The sequence below is a fragment of the Hyaloscypha bicolor genome (assembly GCF_002865645.1).
Source record: "Hyaloscypha bicolor E unplaced genomic scaffold K444scaffold_56, whole genome shotgun sequence".
NCBI lineage: Eukaryota > Fungi > Ascomycota > Leotiomycetes > Helotiales > Hyaloscyphaceae > Hyaloscypha > Hyaloscypha bicolor.
In genome coordinates, this window is record NW_020194558.1 from 536,585 (window position 1) to 553,308 (window position 16,724).

At 49.3% G+C, this 16,724-nt stretch overlaps 4 protein-coding genes across 4 annotated transcripts; 2 read left to right on the forward strand and 2 right to left on the reverse strand.

Moving 5' to 3' along the window:
- Positions 1-1,599: 1,599 nt before the first annotated feature.
- K444DRAFT_587139 (uncharacterized protein) lies at positions 1,600-4,811 on the reverse strand. Its single transcript, XM_024878013.1, has 5 exons — positions 4,635-4,811; positions 3,926-4,313; positions 2,948-3,878; positions 2,129-2,901; positions 1,600-2,036 (listed from the first exon to the last, which is right to left on the reverse strand). Exons 1-5 carry the CDS (start codon positions 4,635-4,637, stop codon positions 1,894-1,896), a joined length of 2,238 nt encoding a protein of 745 aa, XP_024738076.1. The 5' UTR covers positions 4,638-4,811; the 3' UTR covers positions 1,600-1,893.
- A 205-nt stretch (positions 4,812-5,016) lies between these two features.
- On the forward strand, positions 5,017-7,481 carry K444DRAFT_559073 (WD40 repeat-like protein). The gene is made up of 2 exons (XM_024876856.1): positions 5,017-7,029; positions 7,076-7,481. The coding sequence occupies exons 1-2, from the start codon at positions 5,355-5,357 to the stop codon at positions 7,195-7,197; spliced, it is 1,797 nt and encodes a 598-aa protein (XP_024738077.1). The 5' UTR covers positions 5,017-5,354; the 3' UTR covers positions 7,198-7,481.
- A 303-nt stretch (positions 7,482-7,784) lies between these two features.
- K444DRAFT_611435 (transcription factor IIA, alpha/beta subunit) lies at positions 7,785-10,612 on the forward strand. The gene is made up of 3 exons (XM_024879940.1): positions 7,785-8,290; positions 8,723-9,786; positions 10,034-10,612. The coding sequence occupies exons 1-3, from the start codon at positions 8,171-8,173 to the stop codon at positions 10,116-10,118; spliced, it is 1,269 nt and encodes a 422-aa protein (XP_024738078.1). The 5' UTR covers positions 7,785-8,170; the 3' UTR covers positions 10,119-10,612.
- Positions 10,613-11,675: 1,063 nt separating this feature from the next.
- On the reverse strand, positions 11,676-13,279 carry K444DRAFT_559080 (uncharacterized protein). Its single transcript, XM_024876857.1, has 3 exons — positions 13,073-13,279; positions 12,795-12,984; positions 11,676-12,750 (listed from the first exon to the last, which is right to left on the reverse strand). Exons 1-3 carry the CDS (start codon positions 13,262-13,264, stop codon positions 11,714-11,716), a joined length of 1,419 nt encoding a protein of 472 aa, XP_024738079.1. The 5' UTR covers positions 13,265-13,279; the 3' UTR covers positions 11,676-11,713.
- Between the last annotated feature and the right edge of the window lie 3,445 nt (positions 13,280-16,724).

Below are 16,724 nucleotides of genomic sequence, written 5' to 3' on the forward strand. Positions count from 1 at the left end.
CGGAGGCTGAAGCTCCCCCACCCCCAAGATTGAAGACTCCTATTTATTGATTTCTTATACCGCTAGAAGAGGGATGAGGAATTAGCGTTTGAAAAGAATGCTCTCTCTTACGCAGCTTCGTCCCCCGCCGAAGGGGGGGCCACATCAGAAGAATACTCTAACAAATCTTCCCTTTCAAAGGAGATCAATCTTGCTTTTGCTCTTTGCATCTGCACCTGCTTGTGCGGCCCCTAGTTTAGAAATTGCGTTTCAGGACGTGGCCGTGGTCCGCGATCTCGTATTTTCTCCGTAGCTGCCGAATGCGGATTGCGAAAATGGGGTTCCAGATCCCTGAGACTGAATACGAGATTCACGAGAGAGAATGAAAATGTAATTTCAAGTATATAAGGGAGTTTCGTCTCAGGGTTGTGATGAATCTTCCTAATGACCGCTAGTTCTTCAAGAGCGCCTTCGGATTTCTGGAACACTGGAACAGCCAGCAATACATCATTGTGATCTTGCTGACCTGGTGAATTGAATATAGATAAATGGTAGCCCTTCTCTACAGTCCAAGTTGAAGTTCCTCTACTGCATATATCTCTGAATGACCCCCCTCTTCTGTGCCAAATTATACGCTCTCCGTCCTAGCCATATTTAATACCGAGAGTAGGATCACCCCTGGCAATATATTTCATCCGGATCTCTCTCTACAGGTCAATGACAACAACACCTGAAAAAGTGCTTGGTGTTGGGAGCACAACCTCGGACAACTTCTGCAACTAACGAGTAGGGGGCAATTAAGCCATTTGTTTCAACTTTCACAACTTCCTTTGGCCTCGAGATTGGAATCCGTCGTCACCCTTTCGAGACAAACTGCTTGTAGCAATGCTCATTGAGATAACTACCTCAGGAGAGACCACCACTCATTATATAGAGCATAAAGAAGATGGCGGATGTTCTATGGCAATATTGTAAGCAAAAACGTAGAAAGTTCTTGACAATGGGTGACCTATTCACTGGCCATGAAATCAAGTCCATGTGTCTTCTCTCCTTCCAAGCTGATTGTAAGTGTTTATACCTCGAAAGATCATCTCAATCGCATTTCAGGCACGCACACAAAAGCGGAGGAAGCTTCCAGACCAAGAATATATATTTTCAATCACCGTGGATCAACACTTCCCCCAGTCCACCAGGATGTAAATCCCAGCAAAGGCTCCATCCATGACTTGAATATAGCCTCTCTCGCCATTGATTTACTCTCTTTGCGGGGTCTCGAACGGTGACAGCAGCAAAGAAAGATACTGTTGTAGAATAATTCTTGAAGCCACGTTCAATGCTGCGAGAGGGGGAGGAGAAGCAATCGAACAGACTTAAGGACTTGTCACGTGAGGAGGAAAATGTCCAGCGTAGAGAATGGGAGAAACAGGGAAAGAAAGCTGCGGATACGCTAACGAGTATGGATATAAGGAAAATCGGTTGTATCATCTTCTCTTGAATCATAATGAGGAAATCTGAATCTCCCACGACTAGTGGCACATTCCCCTTCCCCTTCCCCTGCCCCTTCAATGTCCCACAACCCCCAGAACATTCACAAACGCACATCTCCTCCCTGAATCAAGACGTTTAATCAAAGCTCACATTTATTCAGCAAGGAAGGTATCTCTAGCAAAGGCAAACGCAATCCTCCCTTTCCACAGCTGCGCCCTCCCCACAAACGCCAGCAATGCCATGCCGCCGTCTGAAAATCTACCTAGTATTTATGTATCTCATTCGCATTTCTTGCCATCCCTTCGTCGCGCATAAAGCATCAGCGTCAAAGCATAACCTTTACCACCGCCCAGAAAAAAGGAAAACGCCCTTCGCCGCTATGCAATCCTCGCTCAATATCCGATTAACAAAGAAACAGGAATAGGTTCAAGACATCTCCATCTCCTCATTCTCATCGACTTCGCTGCCAAGCGGCTGCGTCTGATTACTCGAGACACTCGCCTTCCTCGCCATGCCTCCGAAGCCGAACCTGGAACCCCCGAGACCGCCGACAAACTCGAGTTCTTCGCCTAAAGGCACAGTAAATGTTAACAAATGAAGATATAAGATAGATCGAGCTCTTCATGAGAAGATGAAGATGGCGATAATGAAGACTGCTTACCTCCAACAACACGACCTTCCATGTCGATTTCCTGGGAGAGTTCAACGAGTGCTTGGCGCGGGAGTTTCAGGAATCCTTGGGTCCGGACGACGCGGCCCCAGTGCATGAGGCAGAAGTTCGCAGCACGCTTGCGTAGCCAGTCCTCGTTGGCGATGCCAGCGCAGTGCCAGATGATGCAAGCGTGGTCGACGTCGAGTTCCTTGGAGAGCCGGTTGACGCACAGGAGGCGCAGATGCGGGATGTTGTAGATGTTTGACATGACGAGGAGACCGGCGACATCGCTGAGCTCGCCGCAGTCTTCGGGCTGGATGCTGTCGGTGTAGAGGTAGTACAGGAAGGCTTTGACGACGGAGTATGGTTCGGGGATGTGCATTTTCTTGGTGTGGAATTCTGCCATTTGTGCGTTGTAGAGACGGGCGAAGTGTGGCCAGCGAGCTTGGAGGATGAGCTTGTGAACGTGGATTGGAGGCGAGGTTGTAGTATTTGGGTCGAGCCAAGTTTGCTGGGCTTGATCCTCAGCCCGCATCATGCTAGAGCTCATCAATTCCTCGTCGTCCCAATCCCCATCTTTCAAGGCTGTAATTGTGAAATCGGTTCCGCTGCCACTCTCGGGGGGTTGATTAAACAATTTGGCGAGATCTGCACCGAGACCCTTGGAAGCTTGCACGACCATGCGATCGGCAGAGGGCATTTGCGATCTTTCGACGCGAGGTTCAGGGGTAAGATTGTTTCCAATTATACCATACCGACGCAGATCAACTTCCATGATGTCACTAAATATATTAGCCTTCGTTCCCTGATTTCGTGGCTCAAACTTACCTCAAGTACTCCTCGAAGCCACCAGGTCCAAGATCGGTAGCGGTGGGATCCGTAGGACACCCAAGCAACCACGCCTTTGTACCATCCTCATTCATTGTGCAATAATGCCATCTGTACCCGCGAGTGAAGATATCACAACCTTCTGCCAGCTTCTGCCAGCGCAAAGTATCGAGGTCCAACGAGGATAAGGAGCATTCATTTGGAGTGATAGTCGCAGCAGGGGTGACGAAGTCGAGGAGGGTGCCGGATGTATAGACATGGAAATGCATGCCAGATCCCTGTGCAGGAATATTCGGGCCCGAAACAAACTTCAGTGATGAAATTGTGCCAGGAGCAACAGGTGGTGAAGTTGTGAGCTGAAAGGAGGGCGGATTGACTTGTGCACTGCTTGAATTGGCAGCGTATCCGGAGCTTCCAACCGCAGGTGGCGGCCCCATCGAGTATGACGGTCGAGGGGAGCCATTCATACGAGCCAAAGCCGAGCTTCTGTCGAGGTGGCCAAAAGACGGGGCCGAATCGAAAGCCGGACTTCCCTTCACATCAAGCCACCAGATATCACCAATCTTGTCCATGTCTTCACTCAATCCGCCAAACACCCAAACCCGGTCACCCCATATATATGCCGAATGGTCGAATCTGCCAACAAACTTCCAGGCTCTTGACCAAGTAAAGGTCTTCAAGTCGAGGTAGCAGATGTCATCGAGGACATAATTATTGTGGCCTGTGATTCCTCCAATGATGAAGAGCTTATCCTCGTGAAGCACTGAAGCGTGTCTGGCCCGGCCTTTTGGTATTGGTCCGCTGACTGCGGGTTGTGTCCAATGTGCAGTCTTGAGATCGAAGATGATGAGATCGGAGAGGTAGATTCGATGTTCGTTCTCGCCGCCAAAGATCAAGAGCTTATCTCCTTGGTATAATGTGGCAGTGTGACCTAGATTCATCAATTGAAGTCAGACTGGTACATTGAAAGCAACATACCCATTCTGACGCCTGGAATATCGCCAAAGTTATCAACCAGGCTCCACGTGTGACTGACCATGTCCAGCTTCAGCACATGATTGTAGACCTCATCCGTGTATTGGTCGAAACCGCCGAAGGCGTAAATTTGGTTGTTTCCGCAGTAGGTGACTGAGGCGTTGACCAAACAAGCAGGCCTCTGACCCAAAGTTCTGGTGACCTTTGGTCGATATCCATCTCGACTGAGAACGCCACCCTTAACCGGGGAATTAGGCATGAGGAATGTGTTGTTCGAGGAGACGGCGGAGGAAGGAGTGAGGACAGTCGAGAGTTGATTGTTTGCATTGGCAGAGCTGGAGCCGCCTCCGAAAATGGAGTGGGGGCCGCCAGATGGAGTTGAAGGCTGAGCCTGGAGCGTTTTATCGTCAGTAAATGATTCTACTTCAGTTTGAGGAACATTCAGAGGGAAGAAATCTCAAAGTGCCAGGAACTTTGAAGACACTTCGAGGAGGCTGGGAGTTGATTGTCCAACACGCCTTTGGTGGGGGCTGAATTTCAAGATTCCAAGAGATCGTTGAACTTTTGAACGAGACAAGTCTTGAACGTCCCGGGAGTTTTCAAGACATTCAGATCAGAAAGTCTTGAATGTGCAACAACTCGCAGAACATTTAGATCGGGTAGAAGCTGAATGTTTCACAGTTCCCAGAACAATTTGGAGAGGAAGACGTACCATGCTTGCTAATGCCCTATACGAGCATGCTAGAAGGGAGTGAGTCCTGCAGTGAAAGCAAGAGATCGTGGCCTCGTCGGAGAGGAGTGTTGGTTAAACGAGAGACGGAATTTGAGGTGAATTCAAGCAGCACACAGCTGGGCTCGAGATGCCTGGCTGTCTGGCTTGTTTGTCTCGACGTCAAACGGGCGGATCGCTTTTTGAAGATCGGGCAAAATGCCTCTCCTCGCCCCGTCCGACCTTGCCCAATCGGGTCTACCTCGCCCGTACCTGACCCACGAGGCACCAAGAGTGCATCGCCCTGGCAACCACGCTAGCTCGGTAAACAATCCGGCCCTTGAAAAGCGCTGCTGCTCGACTCGATTCCTCTTCCTTCCTCGCACATTGCAACTCTACAAACCCGCACACCTTCTACCCTCTCGCATCCTCTACACATACCACATCTTTCCAACCTTCTTACGCGCACGCACAAGAATACTTCAAGTCCACTAGATCTTTCTGCCAGTACTCCGTACCAGCCCATTGATCGCCTCCGACTTAAGCACTTCTTGAAGAAGGCTCATTCGACATATCGAGCACAACAAACGAACATACTAACCAACAACTACCAGGAACCATTAGGTTGAGTCTCTTGGAGCTCGTTCGATATACCGAACCTCTTATCATCGATCGATACATTTACTTGTCTTTCGACCGAGATCATACCCCCGATATTGCAAGATGGCAACCGCAGTATCAACCCCCATCAAGTCCCACATGGGACTTTTCTCCTCCCGTACCGCTGGCGGACGGATGCCCTTGACACCTTCTCCCCGCACACGCACGGCAACAATGTCGAATAACAACTCATCTCCTTTCACACCCGAGAGAAAGACATTGGACAATGAGAGCATCAAGTCATCTAAGTCAACATACGGGGGAAATCTATCGTCACACTTCACGAAGTCGGCATCAAGAACCACTCACCGTGACTCGCCAAAGTCTAATATCGCCAGAAACGCACAAACACCTCGTCGTGCTCTGGAACTCGGTGTCTCGGACTTCGCCCTTACTGGTACTGGTGCCAAGACTCCCAGCAGCAGTAAATCACGAAAAGGTCCTCTTCGACAGAAGTCTACCAAGACTACACTCTCATACGGCGATCGATTTATTCCCAATCGTGCAGCAAGCTCAGCTATTGCGACTGTCGGCTCAGGCAAGCTCGAGCACAGCGACAAGCAGCGACCAAAGACAAGTAGCGGAGAAAGCTCAAGTGTCTTGGCATCCGGTGCGGATGATGCATTAGCAGCACTTGGATCACTGTCATTGAACGATGATGATGAGCCATCTACATACAGCCGACCATCACCAAACACTGTTGCATACCAAGACTCTCTTGCGTCAGCTTGCGGCGTCTCTCTCAATCAACGAATCCTTGCTTTTAAGCCAGCTCCTCCCGAGTCATCAAAGCCTGTCGACCTTCGATCCCAATACAACCGACCCCTTAAGAATGCAAATGCTGCGTCTGCACAATTCAGACGTCGTGTTGCTACAGCCCCTGAACGTGTCCTCGATGCTCCTGGCCTTGTTGACGACTACTACCTGAACCTTCTTGATTGGTCTTCTGGCAACCAAGTCGCCATCGGTCTCGAGCGCAACGTCTATGTCTGGTCAGCCGAGTCTGGATCGGTCAGCTCCCTCTTGGAGACCAGCCCAGACACCTACGTCAGCAGCGTCAAATGGTCCGGCGATGGAGCATATGTCAGCGTTGGACTTGGTACAGGAGAAGTTCAGATCTGGGATGTTGAGGAAGGCACAAAGCTCCGAAGCATGCATGGCCACGATACTCGTGTTGGCGTTATGGGATGGAACAAACACACTTTGTCAACTGGTGCTCGATCAGGTCTTGTCTTCAACCACGATGTACGAGTCGCAGAGCACAAGATTGCTGAGCTAGTCTCTCACACATCCGAAGTGTGTGGTCTGGAATGGCGCGCAGATGGTGCTCAACTTGCTACCGGTGGCAATGACAACCTCGTCTCCATCTGGGATGCTCGTTCATTGGCTGTTCCCAAGTTCACCAAGACAAACCACAAGGCTGCAGTGAAGGCTCTCAGCTGGTGCCCATGGCAACCAAACGTGCTCGCTACTGGTGGTGGATCATACGACCGTCATATCCACTTCTGGAACACAACCACTGGTGCTCGTGTCAACAGCATCGATACTGGTTCTCAGGTGACTTCTCTTCGATGGAGCCCTCATTACCGTGAGATTGTCAGCACCAGCGGCTTCCCCGACAACTCGCTCAGCATCTGGAGCTACCCCACTTTGGTTCGCAATGTTGAGATTCCTGCTCACGAGACCCGAGTCCTTCACAGCTGTCTCAGCCCGGATGGACAAATGTTGGCTACAGCTGGTAAGTTTGTTGATCGTGCTTGATGATCATAGCTAACGTTTTGCAGCTGCCGATGAGAGTCTGAAATTCTGGAAGATCTTTGAGAAGAAGGCTGGCGCAAGCTCTTCTGCTGGTGGATCAGGTACTTCTGGAAAGGCAGATATGGTCAAGCAAATGACTATCCGCTAGGTGAAAGTCATCGAGCTCTCCTTAGAGCGCGGTAAAGTATAAGGACGGTTCCATACTGGCATTAGCGGGTTGGATTTTATTCAGCGTGGAGTTGGGGAGTTCTGCTTCTGCCCGCGCCCGAAAGTGCTTCACCCGGCGAATTATGCTTTGACGATGGATGACTGAAAGGGAATACGGGACGGACTTTCTGCTGGCTGGCTTTTATCATAAGTCGGGCATTTGTACTTAGAACTAACAATGAGTATTGTAAGAGTATTGATGGATTACTTCAACTTCCAGCTTTTCCTTGGCCTCGCTCACGTGCATCGTACTCAAATTAGGAGCCCGCCTTTGTGAGTGAACGCATCGGAGATTGTTCATCTCACAGCCGGGAGAGCCTCAGAAGTACCGGTATGCAATTGACCGTAGAAGCCCCTTTCTGACATCAAGTCTTAAAGGTATTCGGCTTCTCGGGATTTTCGAGGTCGCGGTCAGTTCGCTTTGGAACGCCACTCAGACAGCGGCGATTGCGGCTCAAGCGCCATTACTAAGCCACTTAGCCCCATCACGCTGCCTATTACCCAGCAAAAGCGTCCATCCCTCTACAACCCCCACAGCGCCGGACGAGCATCGTCCACTACGTCTACAATTTATCCATAACCGACGGCAGTCAAGGTCTACGGGGAGCGCATAGCGGTCAGGAAGGTCAGGAAAGGGCTACAGAAGATCGCGGGGTCGTTGCGTGGGGTGTTGGCTGTGTGCGACCGGAGTGTCACCTCTCTCGACACCGTCGGACAAAGAAGATCTCTCAACACATAGGGACCTTCGATCACCGTCGAGATCAGATCCTCTACACTGTCTCCTCCGTATCCTGCGTATCTCACCATCGTCCGCTGTTCTTGTGGTCGTCGCATCCCTTGGAGCGTGGCAAGCCTCCTCGCCTCTTCGCTACACCTCCAACAATCACGACCAGCGCCAGCGTTACAAGGGCAAGATGTCGAACAACCAAGTCGGAACCGTATACCAACAGATCATCCAGGATGTTGTCGAATCGTCGCGCGTCGACTTCGAGGAGGGTGGCGTTGATGAACATGTGCTTGAGGAACTGAAACAGGTAAGTCCTCACCTTTCCATCCTCTCTATTGGTGCCATCGATGCGTCGTCTGTTTCGCTTTCAATAAATGCCCCATCAATTCCCCTGTCGTTGCTCTTCATTCTGATGGCGCCGAGAGTATCGAGGAGTGCTGGTGGTGATATAAAGCGATGTGTTGCTGCCTGCGCTGTGTTACTCACCTCGTTCGCAGCGAGCGCTGCTGGGGTCAGACCTCGAGTTTTCGCGGGTGGGCGAGCCTCTGTATTTGCAGACCATTTTATACCCGAAGCGTCGCCAGCCCAGGGCCTGCCAAGCCGCTAGGACGCTTTGGGAACATATAGATCACGTGGCGGCTGGCACTCTTCTTTCCCATCCTTCACAATTTTTTCAGCTATGATTTCGTTGATGATTTACATCTCATTAGAGGTGACAATATACTGACTTCTCCTTCAGGGCTGGCAATCCAAGCTCTCGCAACTGGGCGTCGCTACCTTTCCTTGGGACCCCAAGCCCGAACCCCAACCCACCATCTCCAACCCGCCCACCGTCCCCTCAAATGCAGGCAACTACCAATCCATAGGTACACCCCCCATCAACCAATCCCAGCCCGGCCTGCCTATGCCCCAGATCTCCAATGGCCCGCGCATCAAGGCTGAGCCAGGTCTCGAGTCACCCCTCGGCATGAACCAGCCCTCGCCTTATCAAAATCAACCTATGCCCGCCCTCCAGAATGCTACCACCGCACAACAAAGAGCTGCAGCACATCTGCATCAGAACTATGGTCCTCGAGCCGCTGCAAGCATTAACGCAATCCAGTCAGGAGGCCAGCCCCAGCAGAATGGCAACCCGACGATGCAGCAGTTGCAAATGATGCAGCAGCGTGCTGCGCTCGCACAGGCGCAAGGTCAAGGCATGCAGCAAGGCCAGCGACCTCAAATAACCCAAGAGCAGTACCAGCGGATGATGCAGCAGAACACCACGAACCAGATGCAGCAAGCGCGACAGAACGGCCAACATCCGCAAAATCCCAATAACCCAAACTCTCAAAATCAAAATGGCCAAGGTCAGAACGGTTACCAAGGCCCACCGCAGACTGATGGACCCGGCGATGAGGAAACGGAGAGTTTTGGCGTCATTGCGCAGGGTGGCGAGGTCATGGGACGGGTGGAGATTGATAATTTAATCAGAGCGCAGATCGAGAGTATGGGACGACATATGGAGGGCGGTGGATTGATGTTACCTTTGCGTAAAGCTCCCTCCTCTACCGCCCGGGGCCGACGCCAACTTGAGCGGCAACGTCTGCGCCAGGCCCGGAATCAACGCCAAGAGAACGGTGAGGGCCAAATGGATGGCGGCGACGATGACGATGTTAAGCCCGAGGAGTTAGATGAAGATGCGATTAACTCGGATCTCGACGATCCGGATGAGGGATTGAACGATGAGGAGGATGAGGATGAGGGCATGGGGCATATTATGCTTTGTATGTATGATAAGGTGCAGAGGGTTAAGAATAAGTGGTATGTCCCCCTCTCCCTCTTTTCCTTTCTCTCCCCTCCCCGTCTCCCCTAAATCCTACCTCTCTCTCTTCCTTGTTGTACTCTGTACTACTGGCGAATGGAGAGCTAACGCCTCTGGGGGTCGATGGTACCGCTCCTTTCTCCACTACACGCACGTTCAAGGAAACTGGAGTTGTGGATGGAGTTAGGGCTGGGTTGGGGTTGGGTTGGCTTTGAGAGATCTATGATTTGCTGACGCAAAGAACAGGAAGTGCGTTATGAAAGATGGTGTCCTCACCGTCAATGGCCGGGAATACGTGTTCCATAAGGCGAGCGGGGAGTATGAGTGGTAGATCCCACTCCCCCATCTCCTCTGTGTTCTTCCTCGGCCATCGGCCGTCCGCGGATTTCTTGCGCTGCTTTTGACAGCGCACAAAAAATCCCTCGCCTACTCTAAGGCTTCAATTTACTTTGGCTTCTCTGTCGATCACACCACACCAAAAATAACTCATCTGCGACCTCGCCTTGATTTCCGAATAGATTTCTCCTCTCTGCGTTTCGTTTTCTCCTGCCGGCTTTGGGGGAGGGTGTATCGTGCATGGATTGACCTGGCAGTTCGTTTTCCTAGGTCGTAGGGCGAGGTGATAGATTGGCAGGTGGGGACATAAATTGAATACCCAGTGGGTGGAGAGGAAATACATTGGCATGGCGTGGGATGGAGAAAGGGAGACATACGCATGCATGCGTGGAATTGAATGGGATTTGGGCAGACGTCTTTCGATGCTGCTAGGGGTGCTGGAGTGTATCATAGTCTTTCTTCTAGCTCTGAGTTGAGAATGGGAGATGGTTATTTCTTTGAGATTCTGAATTGCGTTTGATTTGTGAATGATTTTTGAGACTTGAAGGGTGGTGGGAGCAGGGTTGGGCCAAAGTGGGAGGGTGAATATCCTTTCTCTCGCCTATCTTCCAGGGGCGATTGGCTGGAAGGCTGTGAGATATCATGGCTGGAGCCGGCAATCCTTCTTTACATATATACAGTCCGCGCATAGTTGGAGATGTAGTGAGGAGTATGGTGTGTCCTTGTAGAGACCCTAGGGTGTCCGGGATGATGTGCGGTGCTGCTGGGGGGAGTTCGCGCTGTCAAGTTTGAGACTCAGAGGCATTTGTGTAGCAAAGACATGTATAATTTTGAGTTTCAACATTAAACATTTTCGCCGCGAACAATTGGCATCACTCTATCCCTCAGTCCGTCGTAGGCTGGGATACCGCGAAGGCGACGATGAATCCTCGCTCAAAGACGCGTTTGTGTGAACTATCTAGGTCGAGAGAGTTTATCCTCGTCCCATGTGGGAGCAATGGGGAGCTGTAGAACTAGATCACAGTTTTGCTGAAGATAGTGACAAGGGATTGTCTAAGTCTATCACAACTTATCTCGACGCCCCTAATTAATGGTCGGACTTAACGTCGCTCTAAAGGAAAGGTCCCTTTAGCGCGATGTTAAGTCCGACTATTAGATACTTTTTTTTAGGCAACCAGACATTTGGCCTATCGCTAGCAGCGGACATTCCGAAACGGGACACAGTGTGCAGCTTTTCGGTCAGAATACCCCTTTTGTCATCAGACCTTGCGGGGATTCCTTTAGGTTTGTGAGTGCCTGTTACATTGACGAACTCATGTTTGGGAAGGCAGTCAATCAGTGGAGAGCTGGGAAGCTAAAGAGCAATGGAGCCGCTTGGGATGAGAGATTAGTGAGAGGAACACCAAGCTGCGAGTCACACAATCCTCGGGTCTCCAAGAATGATTCTCACTGAATCTCTCGACCTACCTACCGGGAGTGAAATCCCTCCGTCATCCCCCGACGATCTACCTCAATGCCTCTCCACGAATTTCTGTTATACCTGTACTTGCTCCTCGCAACAAAGGTTCGAGTGCATTTCTCAGAATAAAACTATTTTACGTTTGGCATCGCTGGTCCTGCCCAGTACCTCATAACAACATGCTCCGGTAGCGGTTTCCTTCCTTGCTTCGAGACAAAAACGTGCAAAGCTACAGGCTTAACACCATGTTCATAAATCCCTATACAAGCTTTCTCCTTGGTGCACTGGACGGATTCCCGTAACTGCGACAGCAGACTCGCTAACTTCCGCAGTGCATCTTGGTTCGCCTCCTTTCTCTCCCAATCCTCGAATCGATCTCTAACCTGACCAATATCGACGCTGTCGAAAGTGCCGTTGGCATGATGGCCTGTAATTAGATAAGGTGTGCGGCCGAACCACAGCTGTGGCAAGATCTTTGACAGAGAACTTGACTTCGTGCGTGTCTTGATTTCTGCAGTACTTGACTGTGCAGTAATGGTTCCGCGAGGAATGACACAGACTGAGGTATGGGGCGATACGTTACTGTTCAACGTCGGAGCGCGTATTTGTAACGAGTCTAAAGAATCAACAAGAGATACAGTCTCATCTCGAGGGGCCTCGCTGGTCTCCTCCTTCTCTGGTGACTTGGTTTCTGCGGGAACCTTGAGGCAAGCATCAACTTCAAAGCGGATGGCGCAGCTCAAATCCCCCAAGTTGTATCGTAGAACGCGATGATGACTGGAGCTGTCTTCCAACCCCGACGGTAATTGTGTGAATATACGTTCAAAGTTATGACCGTACCCCGGCCCACCAGACCCACGGATCATCTGCTTTGCATTCTTCTCGCATCTTTCAATGATCAGAGTATTTCGCACTATGTGAAGGTTGATACGGAAGCTGTCCTGGTTGCGTCCGCGACAGAAGTCCAGGAGCTTTCGCATGCTGTTGCGGTTGACGAGGACGTCGACTGTGTCGAAACGGAGGCTTGGACTCATGACCCCAACAGCCTGGAACACTACCTCGAAGGGGTACTCAGGGATGCGTGAGGCGTTTTGGTCGATGAAGTGCATTCCGGAGTCTTTCGGGACGCTTACTGGTAAGCTCATGTCTTTCCAAACTGCGGCGCCGCCTAAGTGAGAGTCAGAGTGCACTGCAATAAGGGTAACCCGTTACCTGGGACATAGGTTGTAGGTGCTTTATGATTCGCCCAGTTGTAGCTGCATATGAGCTCATAGCCAGTGCTGCTTGATACTGGGGTGTCTGCTGGCTTAAGTGACGAGACTTCAATAGTATCAATCTTTCCTCCAACATCTTTGACCATCCACTGGTCTCTCGTCGCTTGCAATTTCAGACTGGCTGCACCCTGTCGGAATTTGGTTAGTTTTTAAGGGCACCCCAACCCGATACTACAGTAATACTCGCCGAACTGCAGCAGTACTTAGCCCACCTACCTGAGAGGAGCTTTGCAAGCCAGAGCCATAACTATTCCGCGTGCTTGCAGGACCGAGTGCTGAGGGTGTGCACCTTGTAGCCCAAACAAACTGGGCTCTGTCCCGCTTATGTTGTTCAAGGGCGTCACGACTTATGAATTGTCGTCCACAGCCGCATGAGAATATGTCGCCGCTCGAGGAAATTGACTCCATTTCTAGCGTCTCAACCGAGTCGGTGTTACGAGTGAATGCGTTTTGCTGTACTGGATGCAGTTGAGCGAGGATGAAGGTAAGACGATGGAAATCATAAAGGGGAGGACAAAGGTTCGAGTGTGGATGCGTTGGCAGATTCTCTCGCTAAACATTTTGGGTTAAAGCCTCTTGTAAGAACCAGAGATTTTAAAGCGACCCTAAGCTTCCGAACTCGCAGCTTCCATATATCTTTTGTTCTACAGGGATTTCACATGCATCTCTCGACGTGCCCAAGAACCAGTGTTTTCGCTCAAACAGTGATCAAATAAGTAGTGCTACTCCGAATCCTCCTCAAAGCCACACCGACTTCTTCAGAGGGCAAATAGGGGTTAAGCGAGACACGACCTCGCGGGGTGCAAATATCGACCTTTTCAATACCACTTAAAACTTACCACAGAATGACTCTTGCCCGATATCTATCAACTGCTTCTTGAAATTTTGCGTTATTTGAATGTAGAAGATTCTAAATCATTGCGAAGTGAAACTTGTGCCGCGTTGTGGCTAAAGCATGCCACTTGGCCTACGCCTCCACCAAGGCCGCTGCACAGCGCTGTATTCGGAAGATGGGCGTGACTAGATGAGACAAGCTCGCAACCTACATCTCAGCCACGCTTGGAACTCCTTTCCCAAATTTTCTCGGCTACGTGAGCGTATCAGCTCTCAACACATCTACTGTCCGATTGTGTTCAAAATACTCAAACCGGAATACAACATTTGATCTTTTTCTATTATGGAAATGAACGCGGTTCAAGTTTCAGGGGGCTTTGCAAAGCAGCCAATGGCGAGCTGTATGGTATGAAATATTAAGAAATCCCGATCACTTTGAGAGGTCTGTCTTTCTCTAGATGTGTCATATTCAGCCGACGGCCACTCAATCACAATCAATCTTCGAAATCCAACCGACTGCACGCTTTGCGCGTTGTTCATCAGTCTATTCTCGATTTCAGGGGATTCAAATCCTTTCAATGTTCATTATTATGTGCTTATGCGACACGGGTATTTCGTGCGAGCCTTTGATCTGCAGGTTGGGGGAGACAATTTTGCATACCTTCGTTTGTCGTTACATCCTCATGGTAATATTCAAAACGTCAGCTTTTAAAGGAAGGAATCATAACCTTAAACAAATCTAGAAACTTAGATTATAGATGAGAAGATAAAGCCTTGTAAGACTATCCTTCCGAAATCAACCCATTCGAAAGAAAGCTTCCAACAAGCAGATAACTTGCTGACAGATTGCGTGGAGAATCATCAAATTCGCGAGGATATATTTCCACTGGGCCCATTTATCCCGATACGACTGATTGAAATCAAAAGGAGAGGCGGTAACCGCTTGCAAGTCCGACTGATACATGGAACATCACTGAAAACGCGGGTAAAATACTACACTAAATCATTGTTGGGGGCGTAGCATGCCATTCAAGTCTATTAAAGAGAATTTAGAATCGTGCATGGATGAGATTTTGTTTGAGGCAATATCCAAGGTTTTCAAAGGCGCCATTTATGTTGCCATCAGTTGCAATATCCGGTATATTTGGGCCGACTCATGTAAGTACGGTATGGCTGTGTGGTTCACTACTGTAGTAGCGAATCGTAGACATTATACAAGATTCAGTTCCAGACTGACGTCATGAGTCCTCTCTCATGGAATCCGTTTACCATTGTTTCTTCAACATTTCAGTACCTTAGCTCAAGTTAGTCCCTGAGTACTCCCTATTACGTTTCTAGAAGGGCTTATAATTTAAATAATAATTCGTAGTATAGTTAGTAGCTTAAGAATCTCGATTTACGCACAAAGCGTTTGGTGCCCCTGGGCTAAAATTGGACTGGAAAGGCAGTTTCGGTCCAACTTTCGGACGCGACTGTACTGCTGTAATCCATTAGCTCTGTTTGTTGGCGCCACGTGAGGGGCAGCTCCGAAAAGGTGAAAGTGAGTTTCTAAGGGGCCTCCTCTGGAATAAAGATTAAAAAGAGATAACAGCTGAACATATCAACGGTTAAATAACAAAGAGGGGTCATAGGGAGCTGACCCGACGAATCTTCAATTTTGGAGGAGCTGCAAGCACCCAAAACAGTGTTGTAGACTTGTGTCAATCCTATTGAATTTCGTCTTGAAGCTTAATAAACGTTTGATTTCTCGAGAAAATAGTAAACCAGATGCTCCGGATGAAAGAATTTAGGCAAAGAGATAGACAGAATCAATACACAACTGGAGTTCAAGATGGGTATATCTAAGATAAATCCACACTTTTGTTGTGTAGGCGGTTCATTTACCATTGTATAACGAGATAATTAGTAAAAGTGGAACTGAAGTAATTGGCTATTTATGATCTTGAATTTCCCTCAATAGGGATTGCAGGTGCTGTAGTGATATGCACACCGGAATGAAACAACCCAACCCCGAGCCTGCTGCAGACCCCCAAACGCCGAATGACTTCCAAGACAACTTGTAATACCTCGATCTTTATGTACTCACACCCTATTGTTTTCTCTCTTGAACCTCTGCACCAACACTCTATTACCACTTTGCTCTCTCAAACTCCGACGCCGTCCGATTCCATGGCTTCGCTGCCTTCGCTTTATTCATCAGTTGCGTCCGATCATAAATTGTATCTCTGAAATACAAAGTCAGCCATTCTGAAACACCATGAGACTTGGAGTTTTGAAGAATGGCTCTTACAATCGATCTTGTTGAGGTTGTGGCTTGGCATTGTAAGGTCTTCTTTCTCCCCAACCGTGCGTTGACTCTCGATCCTTCAAGCTTGCAATATTGTAGACTTCGGTGATTCCTGCAATAGTGCCAACGATGCCAACAAAGGCAATGGAGAAGTTTCACAGGATGTGCGCTGTAACTGCTGGAGGGGTGGCCATTTTTTCGGAGTGGAGTTTGATTGTGGAAAAGCTTGCGAGAACGTGTGTTGTGTAACTTGGAGACTCTTTGATAGTGGTACTTCGAAGGACGGCTATAGGAATTTTGAAGGTATATATGTTCCTTTGGATTGCGTTGTGATTTGGTTGTGGTTTTCCGAGGTGGCACGTTCGCATCAGGTCGTGGTGTGATTTGACGAACAAATGAAGCATTCCCAGTTCTGGATTTCGGGAGCTGCCGAAATCAACTGATGTCAGTTGAAAGACAACACCACTTCTTGCACCACTCGCACGATTTCTGGGCGAGGGATTTTAGGTGACTCAAACTGAGCAATATCATTCGATAATTGAATATCTTGCTACCCATAATTGATTTTCTCTTCTTCGGAAATAGGGCCCCAGGCGGGAGTATTCGGAGGTTAACTAAAACCAGCCTCTAGGAGGCACCGTTAACAAAAACTAGCCAAGCAGAACAGAGTAGGAGGGACCTTACACGAGGAATGGGATTTTTATCCTCTTTTTTTTTTTTTAAGGAATTGCGACCTTATGGAGTGCT

Coding starts and splice junctions, on each gene's coding strand:
- K444DRAFT_559080 (XM_024876857.1), bottom strand. CDS start 13,264: ATGGAGTCAATTTCCTCGAGCGGCGACATATTCTCATGCGGCTGTGGA. Junction 12,985..13,072: donor GCTTGCAAAGCTCCTCTCAG/GTAGGTGGGCTA, acceptor AAATTCCGACAG/GGTGCAGCCAGTCTGAAATT. Junction 12,751..12,794: donor ACCTACAACCTATGTCCCAG/GTAACGGGTTAC, acceptor ACTCTCACTTAG/GCGGCGCCGCAGTTTGGAAA.
- K444DRAFT_587139 (XM_024878013.1), bottom strand. Junction 2,902..2,947: donor GGCTTCGAGGAGTACTTGAG/GTAAGTTTGAGC, acceptor TAATATATTTAG/TGACATCATGGAAGTTGATC. Junction 2,037..2,128: donor GGAAGGTCGTGTTGTTGGAG/GTAAGCAGTCTT, acceptor CTGTGCCTTTAG/GCGAAGAACTCGAGTTTGTC.
- K444DRAFT_559073 (XM_024876856.1), top strand. CDS start 5,355: ATGGCAACCGCAGTATCAACCCCCATCAAGTCCCACATGGGACTTTTC. Junction 7,030..7,075: donor ACAAATGTTGGCTACAGCTG/GTAAGTTTGTTG, acceptor AACGTTTTGCAG/CTGCCGATGAGAGTCTGAAA.
- K444DRAFT_611435 (XM_024879940.1), top strand. CDS start 8,171: ATGTCGAACAACCAAGTCGGAACCGTATACCAACAGATCATCCAGGAT. Junction 8,291..8,722: donor TGCTTGAGGAACTGAAACAG/GTAAGTCCTCAC, acceptor CTTCTCCTTCAG/GGCTGGCAATCCAAGCTCTC. Junction 9,787..10,033: donor CAGAGGGTTAAGAATAAGTG/GTATGTCCCCCT, acceptor CGCAAAGAACAG/GAAGTGCGTTATGAAAGATG.